Source organism: Panulirus ornatus, chromosome 48, assembly GCF_036320965.1.
Source record: "Panulirus ornatus isolate Po-2019 chromosome 48, ASM3632096v1, whole genome shotgun sequence".
Lineage (NCBI taxonomy): Eukaryota > Metazoa > Arthropoda > Malacostraca > Decapoda > Palinuridae > Panulirus > Panulirus ornatus.
In genome coordinates this window covers 23,712,092-23,728,443 of record NC_092271.1, presented here as the reverse complement: position 1 = coordinate 23,728,443, position 16,352 = coordinate 23,712,092, and the positions used below count along the sequence as shown (strand labels likewise).

Here is a 16,352-nt window from a genome sequence, read left to right as displayed (position 1 = left end):
GTAAAACATTTTAAACTAATGTATACAGCATCCTTGAGGAAGATCATTACCCTCATATTCCCTACATGTCATGTAAGGAGACTATGATAAAAAGGGCCAGGAATAGGAGGATAGAAATACCCCTCTTTTTATATCAGTTTCTAAGACTGGGAACACAAGGAGGAGCTAGGGGAGGAGTCTCATCCTCCTTGAAGGCTCTATTTGGGGTGAATGAATGTGCATGAATGTAACTAGAAGAAAGGTAATATGTCTGGGGAGAGAAATCGGATGTTCTGGCTCTGAGAGAAAGTAATATGGGGGGAAAGACTGGAAGAAGTGAGGGAATTTAAGTATTTGGGAGCTGTCTTGGGTAAGAATGCTGATATGGAAGGAGAGACGAGAGAGAGAGCAGTACAGGGTAGAAAAGTCATTGGGTCCCTTAATAGAATAATGAAGGGTAGAGGTGTAAGAATGAAAGTAAGGAGAGGATTAAGGGACAGCATAGTCCTCCCAACTATGACTTTAGTGGAATGCATGCATAGTGCCATTGTAAAAAGGCAAAGGGGATAAAGGTGAGTGTTCAAATTACAGAGGTATAAGTTTGTTGAGTATTCCTGGGAAATTACATTTGAGAGTATTGATCGACAGGGTCAAGGCATGTACAGAGCATCAGACTGAGGAAGAGCAGTGTAGTTTCAGAAGGGGTAGAGGATGTGTGGATCAGGTGTTTGCTTTGAAGAATGTAAGTGAGAAATACTTAGAAAAACAAATAGATTTGTATGTAGCATTTATGGACCTGGAGAAGGCATATGATAGAGTTGATAGTGATGCTCTGTGAAAGGTATTTAGAGTATATGGTATGGGAGGCAAGTTGCTAGCAGTGAAAAGTTTTTATCAAGGATGTAAGGCATGTGTACGAGTAGGAAGAGAGGAAAGTGATTGGTTCTCAGTTTGCGGCAGGGGTGTGTGATGTCTCCATGGTTGTTTAATTTATTTATGGATGGGGTTGTTAAGTAGGTGAATGCAAGAGTTTTGGAGAGAGGGACAAGTATGCAGTCTGTTGAGGATGAGAGGGCTTGGGAAGTGAATCAGTTGTTGTTCACTGATGATATAGCGCTGGTGGCTGATTTGGGTGAGAAACTGCAGAAGCTGGTGACTGAGTCTAGTAAAGTGTGCGTAAGAAGAAAGCTGAGAGTAAATGTGAATAAGAGCGAGGTTATTAGGTACAGTAGGGTTGAGGGACAAGTTAATTGGTAGGTAAGTTTGAATGGAGAAAAACTGGAGGAAGTGAAGTGTTTTAGATCTCTGGGAGTGGATTTGGCAGTGGATGGAATCATGGAAGTGTAAGTGAGTCAAAGGGTGGAGGAGGGGGCAAAGGTTCTGGGAGTATTGAAAATGTGTGGAAGGCGAGAACATTATCTTCGAAAGCAAAAATGGGTATGTTTCAAGAAATAGTGGTTTCAACAAAGTTATATGGTTGCGAGGCGTGGGCTATAGATAGGGCGGAGGAGGGTGGATGTGTTGGAAATGAGATGTTTGTAGACAATATGTGGTGCATGGTGGTGTGATCGAGTAAGTAATAAAAGAGTAAGAGAGATGTGTGGTAATGAAAAGAGTGTGGTTGAGAGAGCAGAAGAGGGTGTATTGAAATGGTTTGGTCACATTGAGAGAATGAGTGAGGAAAGATTGACAAAGAGGATATATGTGTCAGAGGTGGAGGGAACAAGGAGAAGTGGGAGATCAAACCTGAGGTGGAAAGATGGGAGTGAAAAAGATTTTGAGCGATTGGGGCCTGAACATACAGGAGGGTGAAAGGCATGCAAGGAATAGAGTGAATTGGAATGATGTGGTATACCAGGGTCGACGTGCTGTCAATGGACTGAACCAGGGCATGTGAAGCATCTGGGGTAAACCATGGAAAGTTTTGTGGGGCCTGGATGTGGAAAGGGAGCTGTGGTTTCGGTGCATTATACATGACAGCTAGAGACTGAGTGTGAACGAACATGGCCTTTGTTGTCTTTTGCTAACACTACCTCGCGTGCATGCAGGGGGGTGGGGGTTGTTATCTTATGTGTGGCGGGGTGGCAAAGAGAATGAATAAAGGCAGCAAGTATGAATTATGTACATGCGTATATATGTATATGTCTGTGTATGTATATATATGTATACGTTGATATGTATAGGTATGTATATGTGCGTGTGTGGACATGTATGTATATACATGTGTATGTGGGCGGGTTGGGCCATTCTTTCATCTATTTCTTTGCGCTACCTCGCTAACGTGGGAAACAGCAAAAAAGTATAATAAATAAATAAATAAATATTATTATCATTATTATTATATTTTTTTTTTTTCATACTATTTGCTATTTCCCGCGATAGCGAGGTAGCGTTAAGAACAGAGGACTGGGCCTTTGAGGGAATATCCTCACCTGGACCTCTTCTCTGTTCCTTCTTTTGGAAAATAAAAAAAAAAAAAAACGAGAGGGGAGGATTTCCAGCCCCCCGCTCCCTTCCCTTTTAGTCGCCTTCTACGACACACAGGGAATACGTGGGAAGTATTCTTTCTCCCCTATCCCCAGGGAATATATATATATATATATATATATTCTTTTTTTTTCACACCATTCGCCATTTCCCGCATCAGCGAGGCAGCGCCAAGAACAGAGGACTGGGCCTTTGAGGGAATATCCTCACCTGGCCCCCTTCTCTGTTCCTTCTTTTGGAAAAAAAAAAAAAATATATATATATATATATATATATATATATATATATATATATACATATGAAAGAAAAGATAACTTTGACTCTTACCCAAATGTAGTCATCAAGCTTCTGCACTAAAATGTTACGTATATGTCCCCCTTGTTTCCAGCTTGTGTCCTCACTTGACTACTCTTTCTTCCAGAGTGAACTGTAATGTCCATCCCCCTGTCCCTTGAGGTTTTATCACTTTCATGCATGCTTATCTCCTAAATATCTTATGCTGTTCAAACAGCCAGTCAGGGAAGTTTCTGTGTCCTATGTATCTTTTTATACATAACTGCTTTTACTGATTTTGGGAGTTATTTTATGGGAACCCACAAACAATGGCCTTGTTTGCACACATCCACTCTCCAGCTATCATGTAGAGGTAACAAGTCCACAAACTACTATACATAGTCACTACTATACAAAGTCATATATACATTTACGAGCAAAGATAACTGACTTTTACCCAAATGTAGTCAGCAAACTTCTGCACTAGAATGTTTAGCTAATATCCCCTTCTTTCAGGCTTGTGCCCCACTTGTACACACTCTTCCAAGTAAACTGCTAGGTTCATTTCACTGTCTCTTGGGCTTTTATCACCAAAATCCAAGCTTATCTTTCTCATTACGTCATTACAGCTTATCTCTCTCATTAAGACACTGCACCTTATCTCTCTCATTAAGACCCCTGTATGATAGTAGTGAATACTGACATACTCTAGATGGGGTTGTGCCAGTGTGAAACTCCCTCCCTATACATCACAAATAGGTAACCATCAACAGGAACAGGCACTGAACTACAAACTGGTCTTGCTATCAAGTATGGTTTATTAAGTTTTTTGAAAAGATGATAAGAAAGCAGGCAGATAACTTTTTACAGAGGACAAATTATCTAAATGAGACGCAGCATACTCTCTGGGAAAGGTCATATGTAATAAACTTCTTAGATTTCTATGAAAGAGTGTGCTTTGTCTTACACGAAGGGGAAGGCTGGGTATATTGTTTGTATCTGGAATGCTAGAAAGCATCTGACAATGTACTGCATGAGACTGATTAAGAAGCTGGATTACCAGGCAAGAATAAGGGGGAAAACTCCTCTGATGGAGATATTTTCTCACAGTAAGGGAACAAAAGACACGTCAGAGGAGCTTTCTCCAAATGAGTTGAGTGACCAGTAAAGTACCAAAGGGTTCTGAGCCAAGACCATTACTCTTCTTGAGCTATATAAATGACTTACCTGAAGGGATGGACTCCTACCTGAATAAGTTTGCAGAAGATGCAAAGGTCATGAGGGAAGTGAAAAGCTAGGAGGATTGCATCAACCTAAAATGGGACCTAAAAAGACTTCAAACTTGGTCTGCTACAAGGTCGATGAAATTCAGTGAGCAGATGTAATGAGAATGGGACAAAGTGAAAGAAGGCCTCTATATGATTATCATCTTATAGGAAATAAGCTCCAGGATTCTGTGTGTGAAGATGGCATGGGAGTTGACATCATTCCTAATTTCTCACCAGAGTACCTCATTATGAGAATAGTTAAGGAGACAAACTGTCTCCAGGTAAATAGTAGAACAGCTGTGAAGTATATGGTTAAGGAAATATTTGAGCAAGCTGTTCATATCCTACAATAGGCTTCTTAAGCTTGGTGATCAAACCTACAGAAGCACAATTAGCAAACAGAGAAGGTTCAGAGGCAACAAAGATGGTATCAAAATTAAGAAAGATGAGTTACAACAAAAGGATAAAGGCTTTAGATTTGCCTAACTTGGAAAAGAGAAGAGACTAGTTCTTTAAGAGCTTTAGGGATAAAGCACCACAAATACATGTGAAATCAAGAAAGAATCTTATTAAAAAAGATATAAAAACCTACTTATAGAGTATAAGAAAAGTGAACGAATGAAATAAAATGACTGAGGATAGGGTTAAGTATATTTTGGAGGGTCTACAGCACCTGAAGCCTAACAAGTACAAGTAAAGGGTTGGAAGAGTAGAATGTAAAAGGGCACCTGAGTGTTATATGCATTAGATATTCAGTTTGAGCATGCAAAATGTTGCTATGTGAACCAATGCTCTGCAGGGGTGGACCATACAAGGATAGGAACTTGTGGAGAGGATTGATTGGAAAAACAGCAACTGCCAGAGACACTAAGTCTGCCTGGCATCTGGTGAAAAAGGTGAGAAAAATTAACTATATATCCTCATAGAGGGACTATTTTCAGTCCTGACAGTCTGTACAATACATCTGTCTATACAAAACAAAAAAATCATGCATCAGAAAACTAAGTGTGATAACATTTTTTGGACATATCTGGTAATACTCAACTAAGAATCAAAAGGTTCTGGAGAAAGCAAAAGTAGAATAAGTCTCAAGATCAATACCAGAGGCACTAAGAATGATGTAAATGGTAAAATGGGACAACAACATATATTTCAGGGCATATATCACCTCCAGTAATAAAATGTCTACTCTAAAATATCTTCAAGTTGTACAGATAATGTACATAATAACAAAACAAATACCTTTAATGTCTGATGTAGGATACTGTAACAAGAACCTGTAATGTATTGCAGGGCCAACACACAGGCTTCTAATGCTCTTGTCATGATGATGGCAGTGGAAGTAAGGTATCACCAGATCATGCTGATAATCATCACCACCCTGTATGCAACAAAACAAACTACAATGTGAACTGAAAATTTTAAGAATTCTCATTACTCAACACACATGGTGAGACTTTTTTTTTCAAATATTAAGTAAGAAACTCATCATCATATATTCTATTGGATCCAAGTTAAAGTATCCTAGATCTTTCACTGATAAATCCCTTTAGTTGGCAAAGAAATAATCTTATATAGAGTTAACCCAAACCTCCCTTTGACACAAATAATCTTTTAGTTCTCCCATTTAATAATAATTTTCCTTAATAATGTTGCTTAAATCCTCTAATGTAAATGTTGCCTTCAGCAACAACAATACTATAAAGAATACCTTAATAAGGAACTCATCAGAAAATTTTGCACGATGAATCTATAAGAGTACCATGTAAAAACTGTGATAAGTTTTACGATTTAAGCAACATAAATATAGTATAAGAAGAGGACAAGAATCAAATGCCTTGTTTAATCATACAAAAAAATTATAGTAATTGTACTGACTGGAGTAATGCCATCTCAGTTACTAACTCAACTCCTGTACCACATGAAATATCACTGAATCTTTTATTATCAAATACACAAAGAATTGTAATATTAATATTAGTAAAGGTCTATGCAAATTGGATAACTTTACTGGTGATAAAATTTGTAAACTTCCCCTTCTTGTCCATATAATAGAAATAAATGGCTTTCTATCAAAAGGCAGTCGTGAAGTTTTTAATCTATGTATAACTCGGAGGATTAACATTTCAGATATATTCAATACAATAAACTCTTGGAGATCGACCTTCTACCTGTACAAGTAACCATTACTATTAAGCCTAGACTAGCATAATGGACTTTCCCTGGTCTATACCAGATTATATGAGACTTCACTGTAAGTATATGCCACGCAAAAATGCTTCATATAAAATATTTTCATTACATATCTGAAACTTAGTAGGCATCTTTTTTAAATTAATGCCTTGACCCATGCCACTACGACAAACACATCGAATGCAAAAAACAATTATACATATAACAAGTAATAATTCATGCACATCAACATATTTAAGCTTACTAATGTAATATAAATGAGTGCACTTACTTATGATATGTTCTTTCTGGTGTCCTGTTTGGCACTGTCTTCATTACACTAAGGGTTAGGGTAATGGGCGCCCTTGACAAACATGACCAAACCAACACACACATCCTATTCATAGTGTCACAAATCCACAGAGCCTGCTGTTTGATGCTATAGGTGTCAGTTGTGATGTAGTGGAGGGGAAACACCCCAAAATGTGTAAGTGACAGGAAGAAAATAAGTTTGTGTCCATGAATATCTTCGTTAGTAAACAAAGCGTCGTGAGCAGGACTACCTGGATGGAGCACGAGCTTCCGCTTAACTGCTCACATTTTCTTTTTTTCCTGCTCACATATCAAAGATCCCTTCAAACAAACTTCTCCCCAAGTCTTAAACTCCTCAATTCATTTAATTAACAATGACCACACATACAATTCATTTCTGGTTAACAATGACGACACGTACATCCATGTGTATTGTACCGTTGCTATGTAGTTTCATAATTCAAATTACGTAAATGTACATATTTGCCTGTTTTGTTATGCATTTATATTTGTTATATCCTAATGCATCCTGGGCAAATGCATGTGCTGATATCTTTCATTGCTGTCCCTGGTACATTTAATTAATGGCCCTAGAACAGAACATATGATAAATGACATTTTTAGCGATTTGTTACGGCAACACTTAGATTGTCCCCACATTTTGCCAGTGCTCGGTTAAACATCATTCGAAAGACAGATATCTTCTCGTATAAACTATTTTTGTAACAATTGTTTGGAATGGGTATCTCTACTGGGTGAGTGGGGTACGACAAAACCACCTCGTGACTTTAATTATTCAAGTGCGTGACCGCTCACAACTAAGGAGGGCAATAAACTCTCCTGTGTTACCTGATCAGTTCAATCATGACACACTCCTTCAACCTCTTATGTTGTACAGTAAGACTTATGTAGAAGTTATCCATGATGAGCTTAAGGAATCTCAGTTATCACACGTGTTGCCTTTAAACTGGGTTGTGATCAGTCATCTTTATCTCCGTGTAGTGATAAGAGACGTGTTTTTGCACCTGTGTGTAATGAAGACAATGACCCTATACTTCTTCAACCGATGTCAATGGGACTGCAGAGTACATTCTGTATCGAGTGGATTTACTGTTTGCCTTTCTGAGGGGAGAACGTCTGTGTCGCCACCTTGGGATGGAGTGTTGAATGCACTATGCATGTACCAACTTGAAGAGCAAACGTATAATGGATATGGAAAAGCCAATGGTGGTCTGGTTGGGAAGTCTTTTCTGAGCAGGTGGGAGAGTGGATATGATCTCACCAGATCTACGTATAATCAAGAGTGGCGATGAATCACATGTTTACTGGATGAGAACAATATGATTTAAATATAGGCTATTCTAATGACTGTAAACAACGCAGGTTGCATCCAGAAGATAAAAATAAGAAAATGAACTCCAAAGGCACAGAAATTATCTCATATAACCTGAAGACCCTCTCCATAACGTCAATGATTGACTGTAGTCACCGAAGAAAGGATGGCAGCTATATTCAAAGCCAAACATCCTTGTGGTTTTAATAAGCCATTGCAGAAAACTGTTGAAACAATGGAAGAACTGAAACTCAGAGCGAAAGTTCGGATATTGGCTTCCAACAGTAGACATCTCTCAATATGTAGAGAACTACATGTAACTCACCCGATTATAGAATTTCACTCGTTCTTCCTACTCCTCGAGCAACCCGTTGCATGTCGATGAAAATCTAGTTCATTCCACGTTCCAGGCAAGATAAAATTGTCTTGTTTGTGGACAAACATAACCTATATATTACATGAGTAGCGCAGATGATATCAGGGAAAACGAGAACAAAAAATAGATAATTTTAGGTGGTTATGACACAAGATCGAGTTCATACTTTTCATGAAATGTACATCCACAATTATAATGCTGTGATGCACCTTTCTGTGAAAAGTAGAAATTAAACTCATGTAGTGCTTGTCTGTAATGTATAAAATATAATCTCTTTGTGTTAAATTTGAGACACCTCTCGATTGTCTACCCAAAATGTCAGTTATATGCATATCATCTTACAAACTTAATCGAAGTCAGCCATTTCAGAAAAAATTGGTAATTCTACATAGTTCACATATCAGTAGGCATATGTTGAATTATGTGTTTCATGGTGGCTATCTGGGATTATACCTCCTAAAATAATCATGCCAGTACAGATACTGTCAACATATACGTATCTCATCACAATCTATACAATCACACAACTTCTTATATTTATCTAAGGGGTCTTAATGGACCCATGTCCTAAATCAATCTGTTCCCTGCATCAACACTTATATTATAAAAGTATTGTTTGAGTTTCCTAAGAATAATTATACTTCTTGAAGTGAAGGCATATGCTTTGAAGGACGATTTATTCAACAAAATGAAAGCATCTATTCCTTTAATTTGTTAAACAAAGTCAAATTTATTCTCATCTTCACCGTGTCATCTTACTCCAGATGTTGGAAGACGAAACATGATATAAATGCCAAAATAATTAGAAAATAAAAAGTAAAACTTAGTCAAGTCTATTTTAGAAGCTCAAAATTGGCAGTGTTCACCTACCAGAGGTCTGGTATATAATTTATGTGATTTCAGCAAGCAAGCTTGACATTGTAATGCTGGCCATATATTTTTTTTAGAAACAATTATCAAGCAACAAACTAACAGCAGAAGTTTTGGATAAAGGATAGTAGAGGAAAGAAACCTCTTGCATTTGCCAAAGAAAATTATAACAAAATGTTTTGCTCCCTCATCTTATGAAGCTGCTCAAAAACTACTTATTTATGCCTGTTTGGTAAATGTGTCATGATGCTTTACATGGCTGAAAGACAGTATGCTTTACAATCTATCCATATAAGCAATAAACCTCCTTTGCTGAATCTGCTATATTATGTAAATAATTTCCAAGTTTCTAACCTTCATTCACTTTTATTATTCACCTGTAACTTGAACATTCTTTTAAATTTTGGATACTCATCAATGTTTAACAAACACAATATTCACAGTACAAACTGACCCCTTAAATGCTTATCTTACAAGCTGTTTCATATGTTTACAAAATAATGTACTATCAACATTATATAATGTACTATATTATATTGGCAAAATGCAAATTATTAATACATTGTTTCGATAAGTTCATGTTAAGCACTGCTAAAAAATGACAAGAACATGAGAGTAAACACTTTACCACATAGGAACAAAACTGGTTTGTCTGAGCAAGGCAAATGATTTTTTCATGTAAAGGAGTAAAAGCATTTCATCATCAACTACTTTTTATCAGACTAACATATCATCTGTTACTGATGATAAAAATACAGTATTAAAAATAGATCTTTCAACAATTATCTTCTTGTAGTGAAATACAGAAAATTAAAGTAAATTCTGCTTTATGTTTCTTTTTCTGTCTCTGTATCTTTTTACATATCAAATGCTTTTTCCCTTTAACAAGTGGTATTTCAAACCATAGAGCCAAAATATTCTTCAGTAATGCTCAAGATCTTGTTACTAATGCTTTTTTTTTCACACATCTGATGAATATTTGAGACTAAAATTCATAAAACCATGCTAGGTCATTACTGAACCATATTTCTCACTATCCCTCTGACAGCAAACATAATGTGCCTTCTATGTAATAAATGGTTTCAATAATTTTGTTAACCTCTGCTTAAAACTAGTAAATTGCAGCTTATGAAAGTGTCTGTCTACAAAGGTTGTGAAAATAATTTTCCTAAGGTTACCCATACAGTATGGCACATGCATATTGTTCATCTATGTTTAGTGGCAATAAGCTGCAACAGTTCTGTGCTACAAGGTAATGTACAGCTACTCAACTACTGTTAGAATGTTTCATTTGATGACTAGGCTTATTATTGAAGATTCTAATGCTGGCAAAACAGCTGAATAGATATTTCTTTCCCTTTCACTATCTTCTCTCCATGAGTGTTTTGTTCTGTCATCACAGAAATCATGTGCCAAATCAATCATCTCTCGCACAGAAAAGAATAAACTATACACTACAAATCCAGTTTAGTAAATCTCTTCCATATTTCAGGTCATTCTTAACCTTATCCATGTATTACCTCAACTCATTACAAATCTCACATTCACCAACTTTTACATACTACATACTGAAAAATGTCTATTGCATTTATTATTTATAAAATGAGCAAGAGCTCTCTCAAAATTATAACTAAGTTCATATTCAACAGCTTATTTCATCCTGTAGACAATATAAAAATGTTTATATTGTCTTTTCCCTCACCCCACAATACAAAATAGGTAACATGAGTTAATATCACACATTTTCTTACAGATACAGAGACTGATTACAAAATTTTAAGTACTGTAATATAATTAATTTGAATTACCAGTAACTTTCAGACTGACTGCAAAACAATGAAATACCATCAACTTCAGGCAGAGTAGAGAAGACACAAAATGTGTTCAGAAGAATCACAGAAGTGTGTTGTATCAGGTGGAAATATCTATATCTAATGCCTGTTCCTCTCTGTAACTCCCTTAAAAGGGTGGCCAAGGTGATAGATTCTCCATTACTAGGGAACTCTAGTGCCACTTCTTAGCCTTTAGTGCTTCACCTTTAACAGACCACTGGCAGAGGGCAAGTCTAATACAGTGTTTGCAGAGGCTCTTGCCTAATGTTCCTACTTTCTACTTAATGCTCCTACATAAATTTTCCTACCTACTACTATCTATTGTTCATACCATTTTGCCAAAAGGTAGGGCTAGTACATAGCCCTCATCAAGGGAAAATCTAGAGTTACAGAGAGTGAGCTGGGTGAGTTAAGTGTTGTCAGGTGTTATGCATGACAAGGAGAGATTGTATGTTTGTGGACAGAATGCCAGTCATCCACGTGTGGATGTGGCAGAAAGAAAAGACAGCTTCTTGGGTCAGAGGAGTGCAACTTGACAATCACTGAAGTGCTGACTCACTATGCTACCATCACTTACCTTCCCAATACCCAGGAGGGTAGTACTGGTAATATACACTCCTGGTTATTGGCTGCCTACCAACTACCTACAGGTTGAAATAAAACAATCTTAATCAAATTATGTGTATGCACATTCTACATCTGCATGAAGTAAATTAGATAAAAGAAGATGGCTCTTGAAAGTAGAGAAAAAAGTTATATTTCTTCATTCAGCAAGAGATTTAATGATGAGTGAATGTAACTAATATAAGTAACAGGGTCCATTTCTCTCCATATCTTGACATGGAGTCTATTTTTCTCCATGTCTTGGATCAGAGTTTCATTTCCTCCATCTCTTGGAACATAGTCCATTTCCCTCCATGCTTCAAAACAAGTCCATTTAAGAAAAATATAAAATGGCTGGGTATATAGGGACTACAATGAGATCACATTTCCCGCATTAGCAAGGTAGCGTTAAGAACAGAGGACTGGGCCTTTGAGGGAATATCCTCACCTGGCCCCCTTCTCTGTTCCTTCTTTTGGGAAAAAAAAAAGTACTCAAATTATAACTACATAAACTGTCCAAATTTTTTAACGACTACGTCTACTGACAACTGACCTGTGAATGTGTGAGTGATTTGTAGCTTTTGTTATACTTGCTTTTGAGAGGGTGGAAGACCAAGCAAGGCAAAGTTAAAAGTGAAGAGGATGAATTGTTTATATAGGATGTTGAGGGATTCTTTTTCATGTCTAAATCTGGTGCCAGTTAGTGTTCTGGGGGCATTTAGTGTGTTTGTGTTGATGTTATTGGTGTGCAAGCTGAGTATCATGTATGTCTTGTATGACACCTAAAATAGTTGGAATTTTGTCACTGGACTCTGCTCGAGGTTATACCACGAGTGAAAAATCACCTTTGGCAAGATTGTATTGTTGGTACATTCTTGTCAAAGAACTTCCCACTCCAAAAGAGTCTACTTTCTCTGCTCATGGAAGTGGTGCAGCCTTGGGCTGCAGAGCCTTTAATAAGGGTACGGGGTAACACCATGACTCTTTCATAAAAAATTAGCCCATGGGTAATGATAAATAAATATATATCTGAATACATAGGAACATGCAATGTTCATATGTAAATCAAACTAAACAATTTCATCACTGTAAACCCAAGAATGGAACCAAGGCTACTGAATGGGATAGATGGACAGCTTACCACTGGACAACTGATGAGCTAAAATCTGTTTTTCCTAAGCTACTACTACAGCTCTAGGTCTCCATTCCTACACACTATGGACCAATTAGGGTGAGATAGACCACTCACACCCGAGTCATTCCCACACACTATGGACCAATTAGGGTCAGACAGACCACTCGCACTCCAGTCCTGAGGATGTGGCAAATTGATTCAAGGGCATCTGTGTTGTCTACATACCAGAACATGTAATGGTACCACATGAATAAATCTAAAAAATCATCACTCTATGCCCATAATTGAACCCAGGCTGCAGAAAGCAGTAGGCAGAGAGTGTACTATTAGACTACTGATGACCAAACAACTGTCTTTGCTGAGCTGCCATTACAGCTGTGGGTCCCCATGCCCATAAACTGCATACTAGGTCCCCATGCCCCTACACTGCAGGATAATTAGGATGAGACAAGCTTCCACCAAGTTCCTCTCATGTATACCCTAGCCAAATTGATAGCAACATGAGGTTTTCTTGTTGAGGTACATGTTCATTCCACAGTACTAAACTATATTTAGATATCTCTCTCATTCATGATACAGTGCGAGTTACTAGAGAGTTCTTATGGTAAATATGAAAGAACCTATGCCTTAGCAATAATCTCGTGTAGTATTAGGTTACATAGAGGCTTTTTTTCAGATTAAGGATGGTCAGTGGCATTGAAAAAGTGGTATAACTGGTTAGACATAAAATGCATAAAGCGAGAACAACTTGCAGTTAACTTAGTATGCACGTGTGTCATGAATATAGTAGTGTCCTATCCTTTCCAAATTATTTTGGGATTCAGACACAGAAAAAGTCTGACTATGCAGTGTAGGGCATTTCCACTAATGTTACTCAAGAAATGATGTTTTTAAGTCACAGTATGTCTCAGAAAGATGTTTATATTATGACATTACTTTTGCAATGCTTTTTTAGATAATAAATTGTTAACAAGGATCATTTTGTGATTATTTCCATTATTCCCTTATCAACACTACAAAGACTTGGGCCATTAAGCAATATGCAATGAAATGTTCACAGGATAGTCAGTCAGTTTTTTGTATATATGTATAGCTTTATGAGGGTTAAGTACTGAAACTATTAAATACTGTGCAGTGCAATGTTCAATCTCAGTAGGGATGGAATGATACTAGAGTCATTTTATGCCTTGTGTGTTAGAACTCCTAGCCATATTTTTCATTAAAAAAAATAGGCTACCAGTTTGGTCTTAACGCACCATGCATCATCATTTCTTCACACACACCATACACCTATCCTTTTTATCTCCTGTCTTTACAGGTTTTTCTCACCCCTTTTTTTTCATTTTAGCTCAAACAATTCTTTAATTTTATATTCTATCCCTGTTTTTTTTTTTTATTTATTTCATCTCCTGTCTTTACACAGTTTTCCTCACCCCTTGTTTTTCATTTTAATTCAAACAATTCTTTATCCCTCTTTTGCCCATTTTTTTTTTATTCAAGGCCTGGCTTTAACTAAGACTTCTGATAACTGAAGCCTTTTTCATAGGAAAATACAGTATTAGTTGTATGATTCATTTTGTGTTAAAGCCACTGTTACAACATTCCCAAGTAAAAACAGTGGCAACCTCCTTTTTGTAGTGTAGGCCTCAATTAATCACATGAATACCGTACAAAATATGTGTTAAGTCTTTTGTCGTGGAATTACACCAAGCTTTCTGAGTTAGGTAGTAAGAAACAAATCTAGGACAGTATCAGTAATCCTGTCCCGAGATCAATTAAAAGTGGTCCTGTGGTTGGTGATAATGTAGTGATAATGATGATGATGATAATAATAATAATAATAATAATAATAATTTTTTTTTTTTTTTTTGCTGTCTCCCGCGTTTGCGAGGTAGCGCAAGGAAACAGACGAAAGAAATGGCCCAGCCCACCCCCATACACATGTATATACATACGTCCACACACGCAAAATATACATACCTACACAGTTTTCCATAGTTTACCCCAGACGCTTCACATGCCCCAATTTAATCCACTGACAGCACGTCAACCCTGGTATACCACATCGCTCCAATTCACTCTATTCCTTGCCCTCCTTTCACCCTCTTGCATGTTCAGGCCCCGATCACACAAAATCTTTTTCACTCCATCTTTCCACCTCCAATTTGGTCTCCATCTTCTCTTCGTTCCCTCCACCTCCGACACATATATCCTCTTGGTCAATCTTTCCTTACTCATTCTCTCCATGTGCCCAAACCATTTCAAAACACCCTCTTCTGCTCTCTCAACCATGCTCCTTTTATTTCCACACATCTCTCTTACCCTTACGTTACTTACTCGATCAAACCACCTCACACCACACATTGTCCTCAAACATCTCATTTCCAGCACATCCATCCTCCTGCGCACAACTCTATCCATAGCCCACGCCTCGCAACCATACAACATTGTTGGAACCACTATTCCTTCAAACATACTCATTTTTGCTTTCCGAGATAATGTTCTCAACTTCCACACATTCTTCAAGGCTCCCAGAATTTTCGCCCCCTCCCCCACCCTATGATCCACTTCCGCTTCCATGGTTCCATCCGCTGCCAGATCCACTCCCAAATATCTAAAACACTTCACTTCCTCCAGTTTTTCTCCATTCAAACTCACCTCCCAACTGACTTGACCCTCAACCCTACTGTACCTAATAACCTTGCTCTTATTCACATTTACTCTTAACTTTCTTCTTTCACACACTTTACCAAACTCAGTCACCAGCTTCTGCAGTTTCTCACATGAATCAGCCACCAGCGCTGTATCATCAGCGAACAACAACCGACTCACTTCCCAAGCTCTCTCATCCCCAACAGACTTCATACTTGCCCCTCTTTCCAAAACTCTTGCATTCACCTCCCTAACAACCCCATCAATAAACAATAATAATAATAATAATAATAATATTAACAACACTAATAATATAATAATTAATAGTTGATAATAATACTGATAATACTAAATGGTACAGAATAACTTCATAAACTGTTTTACCTAGTCCCTATGCAATCCAATCTCGACCCTTGATACCAGCCAAACTCTACCTTTTCTATCTTTCATCTTTAACAGGGCTTTCCCTTGGCATGGGTTAAATTAAGTGAAAACACCCTCACTGTTCACTTACATAACCCTAGCCCAAGCCTTGTATATGAACATGGGTTTCCATGTTAATATACTTTTTCTTTTAAACTCAATATTAATTTTATTTGCAAGTGATATCAAAATCTCTTTTCATTCTCATTATCTTTAAAGTCAACCTGAAAGCAATGCCTCTCTGAACAAGGTTTCAAATAAATGTCTTCAGTGACTTGAGTGTAATGGAAATAAAAGTGATCACATGATATTAACAATATTGAGGAGCATAAGAAATACAATGCGTACAGATGACTGAACCAAGCAAGTAATGCATTCAGTAGAAAAAATAACTGACCCTCTGACATATTATTACAGACTTTTATTTCAACTTAAACTAATTTTAAGTCCAGAAAACAAAAAAATTATGAAAGAGAAACAAGTAAACAATTAAATACAAAGCCATATGAGGATAACTTGCAAGGGAAAGCACATACTGAACATCCTCAAGAGAAAGACTGAAAGCATTAATTATGACAAAAAACTAAAATAAGGGTCAATGGAAGCATCAGGCAAGAGGTATGAGATCTATATAAAT

At 37.2% G+C, this 16,352-nt stretch overlaps 1 protein-coding gene across 6 annotated transcripts in view; it reads right to left on the bottom strand.

Annotated features, from left to right (window-relative positions):
• LOC139763841 (inosine-uridine preferring nucleoside hydrolase-like) overlaps positions 1-8,333 on the bottom strand; it is a 28,744-nt gene extending 20,411 nt beyond the window's left edge. The window contains exons 1-2 of one of the 6 annotated variants that reach the window (XM_071690176.1): positions 8,150-8,333; positions 5,250-5,388 (exon numbers count right to left, since the gene is read on the bottom strand). Coding sequence is in view for 2 of the 6 variants with exons in the window: in XM_071690173.1 (XP_071546274.1) it covers positions 6,472-6,584 (113 nt within the window). In the remaining 4 variants the exon portion in view is untranslated. The other 5 variants (XM_071690175.1, XM_071690173.1, XM_071690177.1 and 2 more) reach the window with 5 other exon arrangements.
• Between the last annotated feature and the right edge of the window lie 8,019 nt (positions 8,334-16,352).